This window comes from Dendrobates tinctorius, unplaced genomic scaffold, assembly GCF_039654945.1.
Source record: "Dendrobates tinctorius isolate UK_male_01 unplaced genomic scaffold, ASM3965494v1 ptg000108l, whole genome shotgun sequence".
Lineage (NCBI taxonomy): Eukaryota > Metazoa > Chordata > Amphibia > Anura > Dendrobatidae > Dendrobates > Dendrobates tinctorius.
Window position 1 is genome coordinate 7,388,123 of NW_027361776.1, and position 16,824 is coordinate 7,404,946.

A 16,824-nucleotide genomic window follows, 5' to 3' on the forward strand; every position below is an offset into this window, starting at 1 on the left:
TTGCAATCAGGAGGCAATTGATATTGTATAGACTGTAGAAATTACTTAGACACAGTTACTTGAATGAATGGAGGTGACAGAAGACACAAAAAGGGGATTTCATGGTCAAAGTGGGCATTGTGATCTTACCCTGTCCAATTTCCAACCTACATCAAAGGTGATACTCCTTGGAGTGACACCCTGCTAATCTTGGCTATTGGTAACAGGTAGGGAAACAACTACCACAAGTATCTATTTATAGAATTGCCTTGTAATGTTTTAATTTCCTATTCTTTCCAGATGTCACCGCATTCCAGAATTCCAAGCAGAGGAAGTTCACCGACCGCCATATTGGGACACCCAAGTGATGTGTGTCTCAATATGGAAAATGTTGCTGGTACCAACCTATTGTGCTGTACACCAGCGGAACACCGTCGCACCACACACACACACACATACTCTATACGCCATACGCACCACACACACACTCACACACTCACACTCTCCCACACTCTAACACTCTCACACTCACACTCTCACACTCACACTCTCACACTCATACTCTCACACTAACACTCTCACACTATCACACTCACACTCTCACACTATCACACTCACGCAGCCTCTTGCACGGTACCACCAGCGGAACACCGTCGCAAACACGCAGCCACTGGGATCAGCCGAATGATTCACTAACTGCCACGATCTTTGTACAGGAGAAGCGCATGTTTTAATGTGACTGAGAGAGTGGATAGGTGGGTGAGCACATGGGGGGAGAGATTCTCAACGCTGCAAAGCTTGCCCCCATCGTGACATTACCACCCTCCCGATGCGATCGCATCGGGCCTCCATCTAGTTATTATATAAATATTGATTGTTTAATGCAATTCACTTCTTTCGGATTCCTCTAGGCTATGTTCACATGTTGCTTTTTCGCTGTGTTATTTTCTGCAGCCAAAACCTGCTTTGTTGGCAGTAGAAATGCAGCTTCTAAAAAGCAGATTTTGCTGTGTTTTTGCTGCAGATTATATATGGCATTTGTCTACAGTACAAGTTCAATAAAGATACTGTATATACTCGAGTATAAGCCGACCCGAGTATAAGCTGAGGCATCTAATTTTGCCACGGAAAACTGATTAAGTTTATTGACTCGAGTATAAGCCAGGTATGCATTGTCACCGCATCCCTGTCTTGCTATGTGTGGTTCCCCCATCCTGTCCTGCTATGCGTGGCTCCCCCCGTCCTGTCCTGCTATGTGTGGCTCCCCCCATCCTGGCCTGCTATGAGTGGCTCCTCCCATCCTGTCCTGCTATGTGTGGCTCCCCCCTGTCCTGTCCTGCTATGTGTAGCTCCCAAATTCCCCAGCATGGCTCACAACTCCCCCTGCATGGCTCATAGCTCCCTCTGCATGGCTCACAACTCCCCCTGCATGGCTCACAACCCCCCTGCATGGCTCACACACCCTCTTACAGATGTGCCTTTTCTGGGGTGGTTGGGGACAGATGTTTGTAGCCGGGGGGAAATAACCATGGTCCCTCCCTAGGCTATTAATATCCGCCCTCAATCACTGGCTTTCCCTCTCTGGCAGAGAAAATTGCCACCCACGCAATTTTTCCAGGAATATACCTGTTAATTTAACACCTACATGTCCCAAATTTTACATACATACAATAATCTAATTATTAGTCAAAGACATATTTAAAACTAATTGAAATGAAATGGTTTACTGTATGTAAACCATGTGTCATTTCATGTCGGGTTCTGTAATGATTTTACAGAAGCCGGCAATTGAATTTTCACCTATTTTGCTATCTATATCTCTCTGAAATATAAATATGACATATATATACTATGTGTTAACATGTATTCTATCTATTCTATTTTTACCTGTCAGTGTGATTTTACAGTATAGCGCACTGAATTGCCTGCTTTTCGAAAGGACACCGGTGCATATTTCTCACAAGTCACACATATGGCGCGTGTGTAATCTGTTTTCTTCTAGCACCCATAGACTTGCATTGGCAAATCTCGGCCGTAATACGCTGCAATTTCCTCCGCACGTATAATACGGATGAGAAAGATATGCATGATGAGAGCTGCCCCATAGATTAACATTGGTCCAAATTCTATGCGATTTTTTTCTCGCATAGCACTCGTCCGTACTTCTCCCTAGTGTGACTCCTGCCTAATGGTCTCTAGCTCTATCTTTGTCCTAGATTCTGCCTCTGTCTCTATTTTTCTCTAATCCTGCTTGATTTCTTTCTCCTGCTCCAGCTCCCATTCTTATTATCTTCTGCCACTTACATTTCTTCTGCCTTCCCCTTGGATCAGGTGTAGGCATCTACGGGTCAGGTCTAAACATCTATGGGTCAGGTCTAGGCATCTACGGGTCAGGTCCAGGAATCTATGGGTCAGGTCTATGCATCTATGGGTCAGGTCTAGGCATCTATGGGTCAGGTCTAGGCATTTATGGGTCAGGTCTAGGCATCTATGGGTCAGGTCTAGGCATCTATGGGTCTGGTCTAGACATCTACAGTTCAGGTCTAGACATCTACAGATCAGGTCTAGGCATCTATGGGTCAGGTCTAAGCATCTATGGGTCAGATCTAGGCATCTACAGGTCAGGTCTAGGCATCTATGGGTCAGGTCTACGCATCTACGGGTCAGGTCTAGGCATCTACGGGTCAGGTCTAGGCATCTATGGGTCAGGTCTATGCATCTATGGGTCAGGTCTAGGCATCTACGGGTCAGGTCTAGGCATCTATGGGTCAGGTCTACGCATCTATGGGTCAGGTCTAGGCACCTATGGGTCAGGTCTAGGCATCTATGGGTCAGGTCTATGCGTCTATGGGTCAGGTCTATGTATCTACACATATAAACACAGTAATGCTGCAGGAACTTCTATGCCATGTCACATTCCATTTCCAGTGTTTTCACTGTTCCAGTCCACTGACAGGAACCTCCAAAAGGCCAGATGTTGCCCACAGGCCTCAGTTAGCCTAAGCCTGCTTTAACCCCTTTACCTCCAAGGGTGGTTTGCATGTTAATGACCGGGTAAGTTTTAACAATTCTGACCAATGTCCCTTTATGAGGTAATAACTATGGAACGCTTCCATGGATCCTGGTGGTTCTGACAATGTTTTCTCGTGACATATCATACTTCATGTTACTGGTAAAATTTCTTTGATATAACTTGCGTTCATTTGTGAAAAAATGGAAGTTTGGCAAAAATTTTGAAAATATCGCAATTTTCCAACTTTGAATTTTCATGCCCTTAAATCACAGAGATATGGCACACAAAATACTTAACAAGTAACATTTTCCATATGTTTACTTTACATCAGTACAATTTTGGAACCAAATTTTTTTTTTAGTTAGGAAGCTATAAGGGTTAAAAGTTGACCAGCGATTTCTCATTTTTACAACACCATTTTTTTTAGGGACCACATCACTTTTGAAGTCACTTTGAGGGGTCTATATGATAAAAAATACCCAAAAGTGACACCATTCTAAAAACTGCACCCCTCAAGGTGCTAAAAACCATATTCAAGATGTTTATTAACCCTTCATGTGCTTCACTAGAATTTTTTGAATGTTTTTTAAAAAAATGAACATTTAACTTATTTTCACAATAATATTATTCAGGTCCGATTTTATTTATTTTACCAAGGGCAACAGGAGAAATTTGACCATAAAAGTAATTGTGCAATTTGTCCTGAGTACGCTGATACCTGATATGTGGGGGGAACCGCGGTGTTTGGGTGCATGGCAGAGCTTGGAAGGGAATGAGCGCCGTTTGACTTTTTCAATGCAGAATTGGCTGGATGCCATGTCGCATTTGTAGAGCCCCTGATATGTCTAAATATGTCGTTTTGGAAACTAGACCCCCCATGGAACTTATCTAGATGTGTGGTGAGAAGTTTGAACCCCCAAGGGCTTCACAGAAGTTTATAAGAAATTGGACCCCAAAAGTTATTGTGCAATTTGTCCTGAGTAGGCTGATACCCAATGTGGGGGTAAACCACTGTTTGGGTGCATGGCAGCGCTTGGAAGGGAAGGAGCACCGGTTGACTTTTTCAGCGCAGAATTGGCTGGAATTGAGATCAGATGCCATGTTGAGTTTGGAGTGCCCCTGATGTGCCTGAACAGTGGAAACCCCCCAATTCTAACTACTATTTACAGCAGGTTTTTATGTTTGGCAGCTTTCACATGCTAAAAGACGCTTTTTAGTGCAAAAAATAGTTTTTGCATCACCACATTTTGAGAGCTATAATTTTTCCATATTTTGACCCACAGTCATGTGAGGTCTTATTTTTTGCAGGAATAGTTAACATTTATATTGGTACCATTTTCGGGCACATGTCATTTTTTGATCGCTTTTTATTCTGATTTTTGTGATGCAAAATGAACAAAAAACAGCAATTCATGAATTTCTTTTGGGGGAGTGCGTTTACACCGTTCCGCGTGTGGTAAAATTAATAAAGCAGTTTTATTGTTCGAGTTAGTTTCAGGGAAGCATGCAGGGAGACCCCCGCGAGCGCAGCTGATCGCGATGATGTACTATCCAGTCCATGGGCATTAAAGCCCAGGGCACATGGACAGGATAGTAGATCAAATGCCAGGAAGGGGTTTAGGGATTGGGAACAATGAAAAAGTTCAAATGTTGTAAAACTTTAATTTATCTAATACTACATTGACAGTAATTTTTTTTGTATAATTATATATTTTCTTTTGCAAAACATCAGATTTCATAAATCTGGCCTTATTTAGACAGAAAATTAAAACATCCAGTAAAACTTATAGAGCAATCCTAATTAGAGCTTTTGTACATTTCGTTTTTCCTTACCAGTGCTTGCTTGTTGGCTTGCCTCATTTTTATGTGGAAAGGTATCTTGGGATCAGTTCTCTTGTCAGAGCTCATTGACCCTATTCTCTGGTATCGAGTGTATTATAACAAGAGAAGCCAGTCTGAAGAATACTCATTTATCTACATTATGAATCTTAGCAATGAGAACAATTTATTCCTGGCATCCTCCAAACTGGCTAATTTACAATCTTGTCATGTGAAGGTATATGTGTGTGCCTGTCTCCAAAATGTGTTGCCAGCCTACCGTTTAAACTGCACTTCACTGCACAACGAAAATTGACAGGAATGTTAATTATTAACCACCATGAAGCAGGCTGCCAAATTGTGATTCATGCATTTTACAGGCATACAATGTTCCCTGTTATTTCTCTGTAATTAGAGAGAAACATTTTGTGCTACTATTGTAGAATGTTGTATGGTCATGCAACATATGTTTTTCCTATGTAGCGGACATCAAATCCAGATAAACCTGTTACTGTTACCAAAATGGTAGGCAGGCACATACACCCTGGGCAACAACTGGGGTGTATTTAGCTAGATGCTCTGACTAGTGATGAGCGAGTACTTGTTGCTCAGGTTTTCCCGAGCACGCTCAGGTGTCCTCCGAGTATTCTGGTGTGCTCGGAGATTTAGTTTTTATCGACACAGCTGCATGATTTCCGGCTGCTAGACAAGCTGAATACATGGGGGAATTCCCTAACAAACAGGCAATCCTCACATTGTCCAGCAGCCACAAATCATGCAGCTGCATCGACACAAACTAAATCTCCGAGCGCGCCAAAATACTCAGAGGACACCTGAGCATGCTTGGGAAAACCCAAGCAACGAGTATACTCACTCATCACTAGCTCTGACCAATGCCAGTTCCTCGTGGCAACTTGCAGCTCCCAGCGCAGATGTTACACCCTGTCCTGACTGTCACATTAAATACATGAAAGGTTGCTTGTTAGACAGATATAGAGTAGAAAGATACATTCACCCGTTTGTATAGTACAGATACACCCATCCATATCATTTTACAGCAGACTATGATAATAATAGCTTTTTCTGAGATGCAGTTACTTTTAGGACCAACTATATGATATGCAATGCCCTGTGCTGAGTGAAGCATGCACGTGTTTGTAAGAGATACTTTGTTCAAACCATTTTAAAAGTAGCAAATGTTCTAATATTTTTACATATACAGTTGCTGCACCAAGCCATTTCCTCACTTAAAAAATATTTTAATATAGAAGTTCAAGCAATATAACATAGAACTGCAGATTTTCCCATATTAAGACTTGTGCAGAATATTATGATTTTATTAGTAATATTAAAATGAATAGTTTGAAAATGGTGTGTACCACTTCTGTAGAGTATAAAAGTGTGCTGAGATAATGTGCAATAGGAGATTAGATCTAATGAGAGTAGTATGCCATAGATGCCTCATAATAGCCACTACTGGATGTTTCAGACACACCAGGTCTGGGAAAACTGTGGCCCATGGGCCACATCTGGCCCCCTGAGTGTTCCTGTGTGGTCTGCTTTCACTCACAGCCAGAGGGCTGAAGTCCTCACCTTTGTATGTGAAGGTAAACTCTTACCTTCTTCTTTGCTCCCAGCTTGTACTGTTGCATGTCCTGTGCAGGACTGGTAAGGTTTAAGTCCCTGATAGTGCTCCCCCTGTGATCTGTGACTTATCACATCCACTACATAGACTGCAATAAGGATTCTTACCCCCTGCCTGTCAACTCCTGACCACATGTGATGTGAATCTCTGCATGTGGAGTAGAGGTGTGAGAAAAACTTTTTTCCAATGTTCCCAATTTATTGCTTGATCAACTTCTATTGCGTGTTACGATAAGTGTCATTGCAACAAGTATTGTCAGGCTATGTTCATACGACAGTAATATCTGTCAAAGTGCTGTCTATGATAAAAAAAAATAAACCCGACCTCAGCAAGGCCGGACTGGGACTAAAATTCAGACCTGGCATTTGAAGTTACACAGGCCCACTAGTCACATGGTGACTATATAATATCTTTGTACACTTGTAGGTTACAAGAAGTGAGAGGAGATTAACATGACTATATAACATGTAGTCAGAGCTGTGCCCAGTATTTCAGCTCAGTACTATTTATTGCTTTTAGGTACAGTACTCCTCCCAAAGCTCTGTCCCCTTTTGTATGCACGGTGACAGAATTCCTGGCAGAACTGCTATCCATTGGACAACCAGACCCCCTGGTCACAGCCACCCCTATCATACCTCCTAACTTTTGAAGAAGGGAAAGAGGGAGAAAGACAGCACACGCCGCTGCAAATTTTAGGCCATGCCCCGGCCACATCCATTTCGCAACTTGTCACACCCATGTCCACGCCCAACCGCACCCATTTAGCACTGCTAATCACACTGACTGGAACTGAGGGCACAGTGGCTGGCATTATGGGCACACTGACTGGCACTAAGGAAGAGAGAAAACAGAGAGAAAGAGAGAAAAAAAGAAAACAGAGAGAGAAAGAAAGGAGAGCGAGAGAGAAAGAAAGAACAGAGAGAGAAAGAAGAAAGATCAGAGAGAGAAAGAGAGAGTGGAATGAAAGAAAGAACAGAGAGAGACAGAGAAAGAACAGCGAGAGAAAGAAAGAAGTAAAGAAAAGAAAGAAAGAACAGAGAGAAAGAAAGAGAGGAAAGAAAAAGAAAGAAAGAGGGGAAAGAAAGAACAGAGAGAGAGAAAGAAAAAAGAAAGATTAGAGAGAGAAAGAAAGAACATAGAGAGAAAGAAAATGAGGGAAAGACAGAACAGAGAATGAGAAAGAAAGAACAGAGAAAGAAAGAAAAAGAGAGAAAGAAATAAAGAAAGATTCTATAGAGATACCATAGCAGCCTGGCTCCCATTGTAGTGCCCACCTGAGCCTCCCGATGCAGGACATATCATGATCCACTCTCATGGCCGGCATCCCCGATTCCAAGGCGATCCTGCTGTCTGCGCTGTCGGAGGAGGACATGGTGATGGAACTGAAGCATTTTTAGTCCCGTCACAATCTCCTCATGAAATTATCTCATTTCTGGTCAGCTTCCAGCACATCACATCACATCCCGTACACATCCATGTGCCGCATTAGTGTGACACGTATTGGCGCTTGGGAAAAGCAGTACAGTTAGTGCTGTTTCCATGCACTGTGTGCTGACTGCAGCTCTCATCAGTGTTGCCTGGTCTTCTTGCGATCAGGCAAAGGTGATGGGAGTTGGAGTCAGCACCCACTGTGTGTATATTGTGTCTTAAATAAATATAAAAATGGCATGGTAACCCCCTTTGCTTTTTTATCTAGCTGAGGGAAAGCCGACAGCTGGGGGCTGATGTTAATATTCTGGGAAGGGTCCAATAGCCTTAAAGGTTCCTAGTGCAGCTCACAGCGGTTTGCTTAGCCTTTGCTGGCTATTATAGGGTAACCCAAAAGCAATTGATATGGGGTCCCCACTATATTTACTAACCAGCAACGGATATTGGCCCATGGATATTTGCCCATTCTCAAACTAAGAACATCAGCCCTCAGCCATCCCAGAAATGACATATCTATTAGATGTGTATTTATCCTCTGGCTGTGTATTTATTCCCTGGACTCCACCCTGGGGTGGAAATGTGGTGAAGAGCCTCTCACCCACTTTTCACTGTTCACTAAACCCAGCCCATAACATGGCCAATTAACCCCTCTCAGCGCTTAGTATGCAGGAGCATTTTCGCATTTTCCTAGGTTCGCATCACTTGAAGCTAATAACCTCAGTGACACATAATCACCCTTCCAATACTTTGCCAGTGACTTTGTCACACTATTTTATAAGACATAATAGTCTTTCATCTTTAGGCATATTATTTATTCACATTCTTTTATTTTTTTATACGGTAAATTAATGTGTTGTTCTTCCTCTCTAGTTTGTTTATTTGGATTTAACCCATCTTCGTCTTTTGAAACAAACCTATACGTGGATATTCTATTAGTTTTTCAGTTCAGTTGAACCTGATGTATGTGTAAATTTTTGTAGGTCTAACTCCTTCCTGTGAGAAGGTTCTTAGGTGACTCCTGAACACAGTGTGCTTGCCCTGGAAGACTGACAGCTGGGTCCCCTGGGCAACTCGTCCCTGTGGTGATGCTATGATGCGCTCCTTTATGATGCATCTTGGGGTCATGTCATTGCATCACTGGATGCCCAACCCTGGACTTCTGGGTCCACAGGATTCTGTTGTGAGCATTGTACATTGGTGCTAATCAAGGTACTTGGGCTTGATTGAATGAGAGTAGTATATAAATCCCTTAACCCCATTCATTAAGCAAACCCCTTCTGATGAAGCAGGTTGGAAAATGGTAACACATGAATGATGGTATGATTTGCATTGGTTAACTCAATTGCTTACTGGGAATTCTATAGGGGTTATATGCAATATATATATGTTATATAGGTACTCTATGCAATATTGTCCGTGTAGGACATATGATAGCCGCTTACTTAACCAGACAGAATACAGTGCTTGACCAGACAGATTCTATTGCTAAGATAATTGATACTATGGTTGAATATTAGATGCATAGTATTACTGTTTTTTTTCGGATCCACTGTATACAGTGAGCGTGCTATTTTGGGTATCAATATTAGCTTGTGATGTCTTTCAGATTATCTGTACATACATTTGTTTTACTATACTATTCATATGCTGAATTACTGATGATTAATGTGTAACTCAGTGCTATAAATTATATTATATAAATTTTTGGATGGTCATTTTTTTACGCACTATACAGTATTATGCTGTGGTACATATTTCCCATTATCATACATATACTCTGTTTCCCGTTGTTATATCTTTCATCAATTATGATTATGAATTTGCATGATATGATCTTGACTTCATGTGCAATCCACATTTTCACGTATCATATCAAATCCCCTTCTGTATGTTTTTTAATGTTTTTAGATAATGTTTCTTGGTGTACAATAAAGATAACATTTTTGCTTATACATTAATGATGGTGTTTTCTTGTTTTTAGCTCAATGTCAGAACAATCATACAGTGGTTTACCTCCTTCACCCCAACAGAATAAGCATGCAAGATCATCTGTACAGAGCTGGCTTATTTATGGTCAAGGGACATTGATAAGTGACATTTTGTTTGGCCAACAAAAATCTTCTTTGGAAAAGATGTGAATACAAGCTCCATATCTCACAGAATCCGCATGCCGTGGAGCAAACATTTTAAGCTACTATCTGAAAATGACATAAAAATAAGGCGGTATTTACAAACACCAGGTCCCAAGACTAATGCACTGCAGGTTTCATCAGGCCCAGGACTGTCACCAGGAATTTCAGGGCCCCATACTGGCAAAATTTTGGGGCCTTCTTAAGACTATTGCCCATGCTCACCCCAGCTCCGCCTCCAACCCTCAAACCTTTCACAGTCCAACTGTCCACTCTAGGAAAAGCTCCACTTTTGCACCACATCCTCATTAATCACACATGAACAGTTCCCATCAAACACCAAATCTCATACATAGGCATCAGCTTTTGTTTTAGCTAAAAGATTTTTTTAAGCCGTTATCACAACAAGATAGATTATTTTGGAAGGGCCCTATTCTACTCTAAGATATTAGAATTTTATTTAAATATACAATACTCTTTTTAGGCATACACACATAATCAAACTTGTTGGTACCACTTGTTTAATGACAGAAAAACCCACAATGGTCACAGAAATAACTTGAATCTGAAAAAGCTAGTAATAAATAAAAATTCTATGAAAATGAACAAATGAAAGTCAGACATTGCTTTTCAACCAAGCTTCCACAGAATTTTTTTTTAAAAATAAAACTCATGAAGTTGGCCTGGACAGAAATGATTGTACCTCTAAACGGATTAAAGGTAGAAAGACCAACTGAAGATGGCGAGGAAATACCTGGTAGTAGCCATGTATATAAATCAAGTAATAAAAATAAAAAGAATAAAATTGCTTTGATAAAAAAGCCTTTATTAATAGATTATATTTGGCCAAACAACATACAAAATATGAGTTCTAAAATTAGTGCTAGAGGCAATGATGTAATGAGTAAATATACCAATATATGGGATAAATCCAGCCAATGTGTACTCAAATAATAATCATCTCTACACCACATAAACAGGTCACAGAAAAAATGAGCCCATGTTAAAGATCAATGTCATAGCAGCAAAAACAGATATAAAGTGCATACCGCTTCTCCCACTTGTCTTAGATTCACAGTTATTCAGCCCAATTTTATATTATTCCGTCTTGTGGCTTCATTAATTGGCCCATGTTTTCTTTGCAGTGCACATCTAACATTCACTACCGTGGTTTGTTCCAATAAGTGTTTGCACATCTCATGGATTCCGTAGTACATATTTTGTATCTTTGCAATTGATATACATTTTGCATAACTTCAATACCACCATTGTGGTTTATTTTTGCACATTTTTTTGCATTTTTTCACACCTTTGCATATTTTGCACAATTTTTTTTGTAAATTCATTTATACTCTTTGCACTATTTATTTGTACTATCACAGCGGTTTTTATCCGTTGTGTTAACATTTTGCACTATTTTGCACTTTATGTCTGTTTTTGATGATATGACATTGATCTTTAACATGGGCTCATTTTATCTGCGACATGTTTATGTGGTATAGAGTTGATTATTATTTGAGTATACATTGGCTGGATTTATCCCATATATTGGTATATTTACTCATTACATCATTGCCTCTAGCACTAATTTTATAACTCATATTTGTATGTTGTTTGGCCAAATATAATCTATTAATAAAGGCTTTTTTATCAAAGCAATTTTATTCTTTTTATTTTTATTTTTATTACTTGATTTATATACACGGCTACTACCAGGTATTTCCTCACCATCTTCAGTTGGTTTTTCTATCTTACACTGGATGGTCTGCCATCCATTTTCATTGGGAGCGGGCACATTGCCTTTATAGGTGTTCATTACAATGATTTATTAAGTATATTTGATATCTTTAATTGTGTTCCCCTTTCCCCCTTCCTCCCCCCCTCTAAACAGATAAAAGGTAAACTTCAAGCGCAAGGAAATCAGTGTCAGATCGCTCCATCCATCGTTGTATGAGCCAAAGTGGACTTCATGGGAGACGACCAAGGAGGACACCATTGTTGAAAAAAAATCATAAAAAAGCCAGACTAGAATTTGCCAAACTACATGTTGACAAGCCACAAAGCTTCTGTGAAAATATCCTATGGACAGATGAGACAAAAATGGAATTTTTTGGCAAGTCACATCAGCTCTATGTTCACAGATGGAAAAATGAAGCATATCAAGAAAAGAACACTGTCCCTACTGGGAAAAATGGAGGAGGCTCTGTTATGTTGTGGGACTGCTTTGCTGCATCTGGCACAGGGTGCCTAGAAACTGTGTGGTGTACAATGAAATCTCAAGACTATCAAGGGATTCTAGAGAGAATTGTGCTGCCCAGTGTCAGAAAACTTGGTCTCAGTTGCAGGTCATGGGTCTTACAACAGAATAATGACCCAAAACACACAGCTAAAAACACCCAAGAATGACTAAGAGGAAAACATTGGACTATTCTGAAGTGGCCTTCTATGAGCCCTGACCTAAATCCTATTGAGCATCTTTGGAAAGAGCTAAAACATGCCATCTGGAAAAGGCAACCTTCAAACACAAGACAACTGGAGCAGTTTGCTCTTGAGGAGCGGACCAAAATACCTGTTAAGAGGTGCAGAAGTCTCATTGACAGTTACAGGAATCGTTTGATTGTAGTGATTGCCTCAAAATGTTGTGCAACAAAATATTAAGTTTACGGTACCATCATTTCTCTCCAGGCCTATTTCATGAGTTTTATTTTTTTTTAAATGCTGTGGAAGCATGGTTGAAAAACAATGTCTGACTTTAATTTGTTCATTTTCATAGATTACGGTATATAGTGTCAGTGTACAGGTAACACAGGGATCACCGGTGACATTATACACAGGGGTTCTGTATATAATGTCAGTGTACAGGTAAGACAGGGATCACCAGTGACATTATACACAGGAGTTCTGAATATAGTGTCAGTGTACAGGTAACACAGGGATCACCAGTGACATTGTACACAGAAGCTCTGTATATAGTGTCAGTGTACAGGTAACACAGGGATCTCCAGTGACATTATACACAGGAACTCTGTATATAGTGTCAGTGTACAGATAATACAGTGATCACCAGAGACATTACACACAGAAGCTATGTATATAGTGTACAGGTGACACAGGGATCACCAGTGACATTATACACAGGAGATCTGTATATATTGTCAGTGTACAGGTAACACAGTGATCACTGGCAACATTATACACAGGAGCTCTGTATACAGTGTCAGTCTACAGGTAAAACAGGGATCACCAGTGACATTATACACAAGAGCTCTGTATACAGTGTCAGGGTACAGGTAATACAGTCGCTCACCAGTGACATTATACACAGGAGCTCTGTACACAGTGTCAGTGTGCAGGTAATACAGTGATCACCAGAGACATTACACAGAGAAGATCTGTATATAGTGTATAGTGTACAGGGAATACAGTGATCAACAGAAACATTATACACAGGAGCTCTGTTTATAGTGTCAGTATACAGGTAATACTGTGATCACTAGTGACATTACACACAGGAGCTCTGTATATAGTGACAGTGTACAGGTAATACAGGGATCACCAGTGACATTATACACAGGAGCTCTGTATATATTGTTTAGTGTACAGATAATACAAGGATCACCAGTGACATTATACACAGGTGCTCTGTATATTGTGTCAGTGTACAGGTAATACAGTGACTCACCAGTGACATTACACACAGAGGCTCTATATATAGTGTACAGGTACATTTTGCATTTTCTTTGGCGGTTGTATGTAACTGACATGTTCATATCATAGATGCTCAGTTCAGGGCGCTTTAGGGAGAAGGATACTTATATTGTAACGTCCAGAGGAAAAAAAGTGTAAGGCTGGAGTCACGCAAGTGATAATTCTCTCATGCGAGAGAATCAACTCAAATATGCTACTGACACAAGGCTCAAATTCTCATCCGAGTGTCAGTTTAGTGTGCGCTGATTCTCTTAGATGAGACAATTGGAGCTCATTGATAATACAGAGAACTTAATTTCTCCATCTTCTCCATTGTCTGAGGTCGTGGATGTTGGACTGCACTCAGATGACAGCTCAGTGCAATCCGTTATTTCACACGCAACTATATACTTGAGTGGATGCGTGCAATACAAATTTCATAGTCACTCAGTCTGTGGGAAAAATCACAGATCTGCGCTGCCCCATAGTATACCATTGGGCCGAGTGCTATCTGATAAAAATATCAGATACACTTGGCTGTGTTATATGCTCCCATGAGCGAGGACTAAATTCCTTTATTCCCCCTGCAGATATTCTCCAAATAGCCTTTCAAGCTGGAGTCCAGCCTCAATTACTTCTTTTTTTTAATACTGTGGAATTTTCGCATACTTCTACATATACTGTGCTTGTAATATGTGTACACTATTTATATTTATATATATATATATATATATATATTGTGCGTTTATGTTTATGACATCTCTGGAAGGTGAACCTATTCCTCAGCTATAGATCCTGAGGAGCAGTGTCCTGGTGACTCCCTGCAGCCCTCCAGAGAAGGATAGGGCTGCTGTGTCCCATTTGCCCTCTGACAGAACACAGCAGCACAATTCTGAAGACTAAAGTTTATCAGAGCAGTTTGGAGAGTAAATGACACCTGTGGGTATCTTGAGAGGGGGCTGCTGTGTCCTGTGAGGGGCAGATTGGGCTCAGCAGACTTATGCTTCTCTGCAGGAGGCGAGGGGAGAGGGGTCACTGTTCTGCTCTTATCAGGATCGATAGCTGACACAGACAGGGGTTAGGACGTAGCAGCATCCTGATGTGCCGGCTTCTGTGCTTATAGTATGGCTGGTGCAGTCACTGAGCACACCAGCTGTCTCACTGATGATGCATCTACTGCATGTGTGAACTGGAGCCTGTCAGGACACCATCCACCAACGCAGGATCAGGCACTCACCCGGCAGGGACTAAGCTTCTCCTGCTGCTCTTTGATGACTGACTGGAGATAATTCTGCAGGAGCGCGGGCTCAGCAATGATTGGATGCTTGGGTGCCGCCTTCCTGTGGCTCAGCACTGGCTGCCTCTCTCAGCTGTCTGTCACAATGATGCTCCTCCTATTGCTCCCTTCACACACTGCTCCTGTTTATGAAAACCCTGTCATTTGCCCCCCCAGCTCATGGGCCCCATACACCAGTAAGGGTAATAATGCCCTGATGGCAGCCCTGATCAGACCTATGGTAAAGGCAGAGGCAACACAGGTGCAAAATAGTGATGAAAAAACCTCTCACGCCTCTATAATTAATGAAGGGGATGGTGGCACAGTATTATAAATGCAGTATTATAAGGCTTGTATCACACCAATCACACAGATACGTGTAGTACACAGGGATTGCATGAAGCTTATTAGTGACACCAATACTATGAGATCATGCAGGCTGCCCACATACTAGCCACAGTGTGAAAGAGGTTACATTTCAGCTTTATTTTTCTCATTACTTAGTTTCTGTATGGCAGTGTTACTTAAACATGTTATAGCACTACTAGTTGAGAACTGTTAGTTGAGTGAAAAATGCCATATCAAATTTTGCCCCCCAACGCCATATTGCGTTACTGGTTGCTGTTGACGTTGTATGCAAACAGCTTGGGTACAAAGCAGGTAGGCAATGCACAACAATAAATGTGATGATAATTAATGTACTAAACTTTAGAGTACACACAATATAATACAAGCTGAACAGAAATTGTGTTTTCTTTTCAAGGATCACTTTTTTTTCTAATTACATTTCATACAACACATTTACCTCCTAGAAATCTTTGTTTTTTGTCTCCCTCCCTCAGCAGTGTAGATGCCTCAGTTTGGAGGTAGAGTATATATGTTTCTCCATCTCCCTCTCTTTGTCCTTCTGCGAGTTCTGTTATAAAAAGAAATAAAAAAAATAAAAACTCAATAAATAATTCCCTGCTTATTCTAAATAATCTTGCTCTCAAGTTTTTAAGTGCAGATAGCTTTAACTGCTTTGCTTTAAAGAGCTCCTGTTATATTGTGCATTCAGTCCAATCTATGGACAGCATGGTCTAGAAAAGTAGGTGAGGAGAATGACATATAGGTCTGTTAGAAAGGTTTCAGTAGAACTTGTTTTCATTCAATGATATCCCTGGGAGATATATATATATATATGCAGTGGGCAGTCCTACTAATGATTGACATCTATCTCTGTATGAGCAGTCATATAGGGACGACTGTCAATCACAAATAGGCAAGAGTTCCACAAGACCTGGTGTCCTGTGGTAACAAGCACTAAGATCCTTTAGGTAACTCCTTGAATTCTTTCTTCAGTGTATCCTAAGTCATACTACAAGACTCGTTAAAGGGTTGATTGTGACTTGTAGGATCGCTACTACCAATAGGTGGCGCTGTAGAGTAAAAGTCCTCTTTCTTTCTGAAGAGGCAATTTGCATATTATTTTCCCAGAGGAACATTGCACGGCGAATAAGTCTCCTTACCTTGACAAGCCACAGCTGGCATGTCACTCTCCGCAAGGAGAAACCTTACTTCTTAGACCTTCTTCAGTGACCAATTTTTTGCTGAGAGATTCCATAGCCATTAGAGACTGTTGTTGCAATGAAGGGCTGGACATGTTAGTATGTGTTTGGTTGCTGGCCTCCCTCTTAAGTGTATAAAATAAGTTTCAAATTTCATGCATAGCTTGTTGGCCGTGATGTTCCTGTTCTTTCTAGTAAGTATTTCCTAACAATCGCTTCTTATTATCAGCACAGCTGCTCTTCCTACCGCATGCCATTTCAAGGCTGTAATGACTAGACAAAGCTTGTACAAATAATCTGGA

The 16,824-nt window shown here is 40.8% G+C and overlaps 1 protein-coding gene across 3 annotated transcripts in view; it reads right to left on the minus strand.

Annotated features, from left to right (window-relative positions):
- The window catches only part of TENM2 (teneurin transmembrane protein 2), a 6,300,157-nt gene that overhangs the window by 2,333,265 nt on the left and 3,950,068 nt on the right, over positions 1–16,824 (minus strand). For all 3 annotated transcript variants that reach the window (XM_073589482.1, XM_073589484.1, XM_073589485.1), the window contains one exon: positions 15,781–15,891. In XM_073589482.1, coding sequence (XP_073445583.1) covers positions 15,781–15,891 — 111 coding nt within the window. The remainder of the gene's footprint in view (positions 1–15,780; positions 15,892–16,824) is intronic.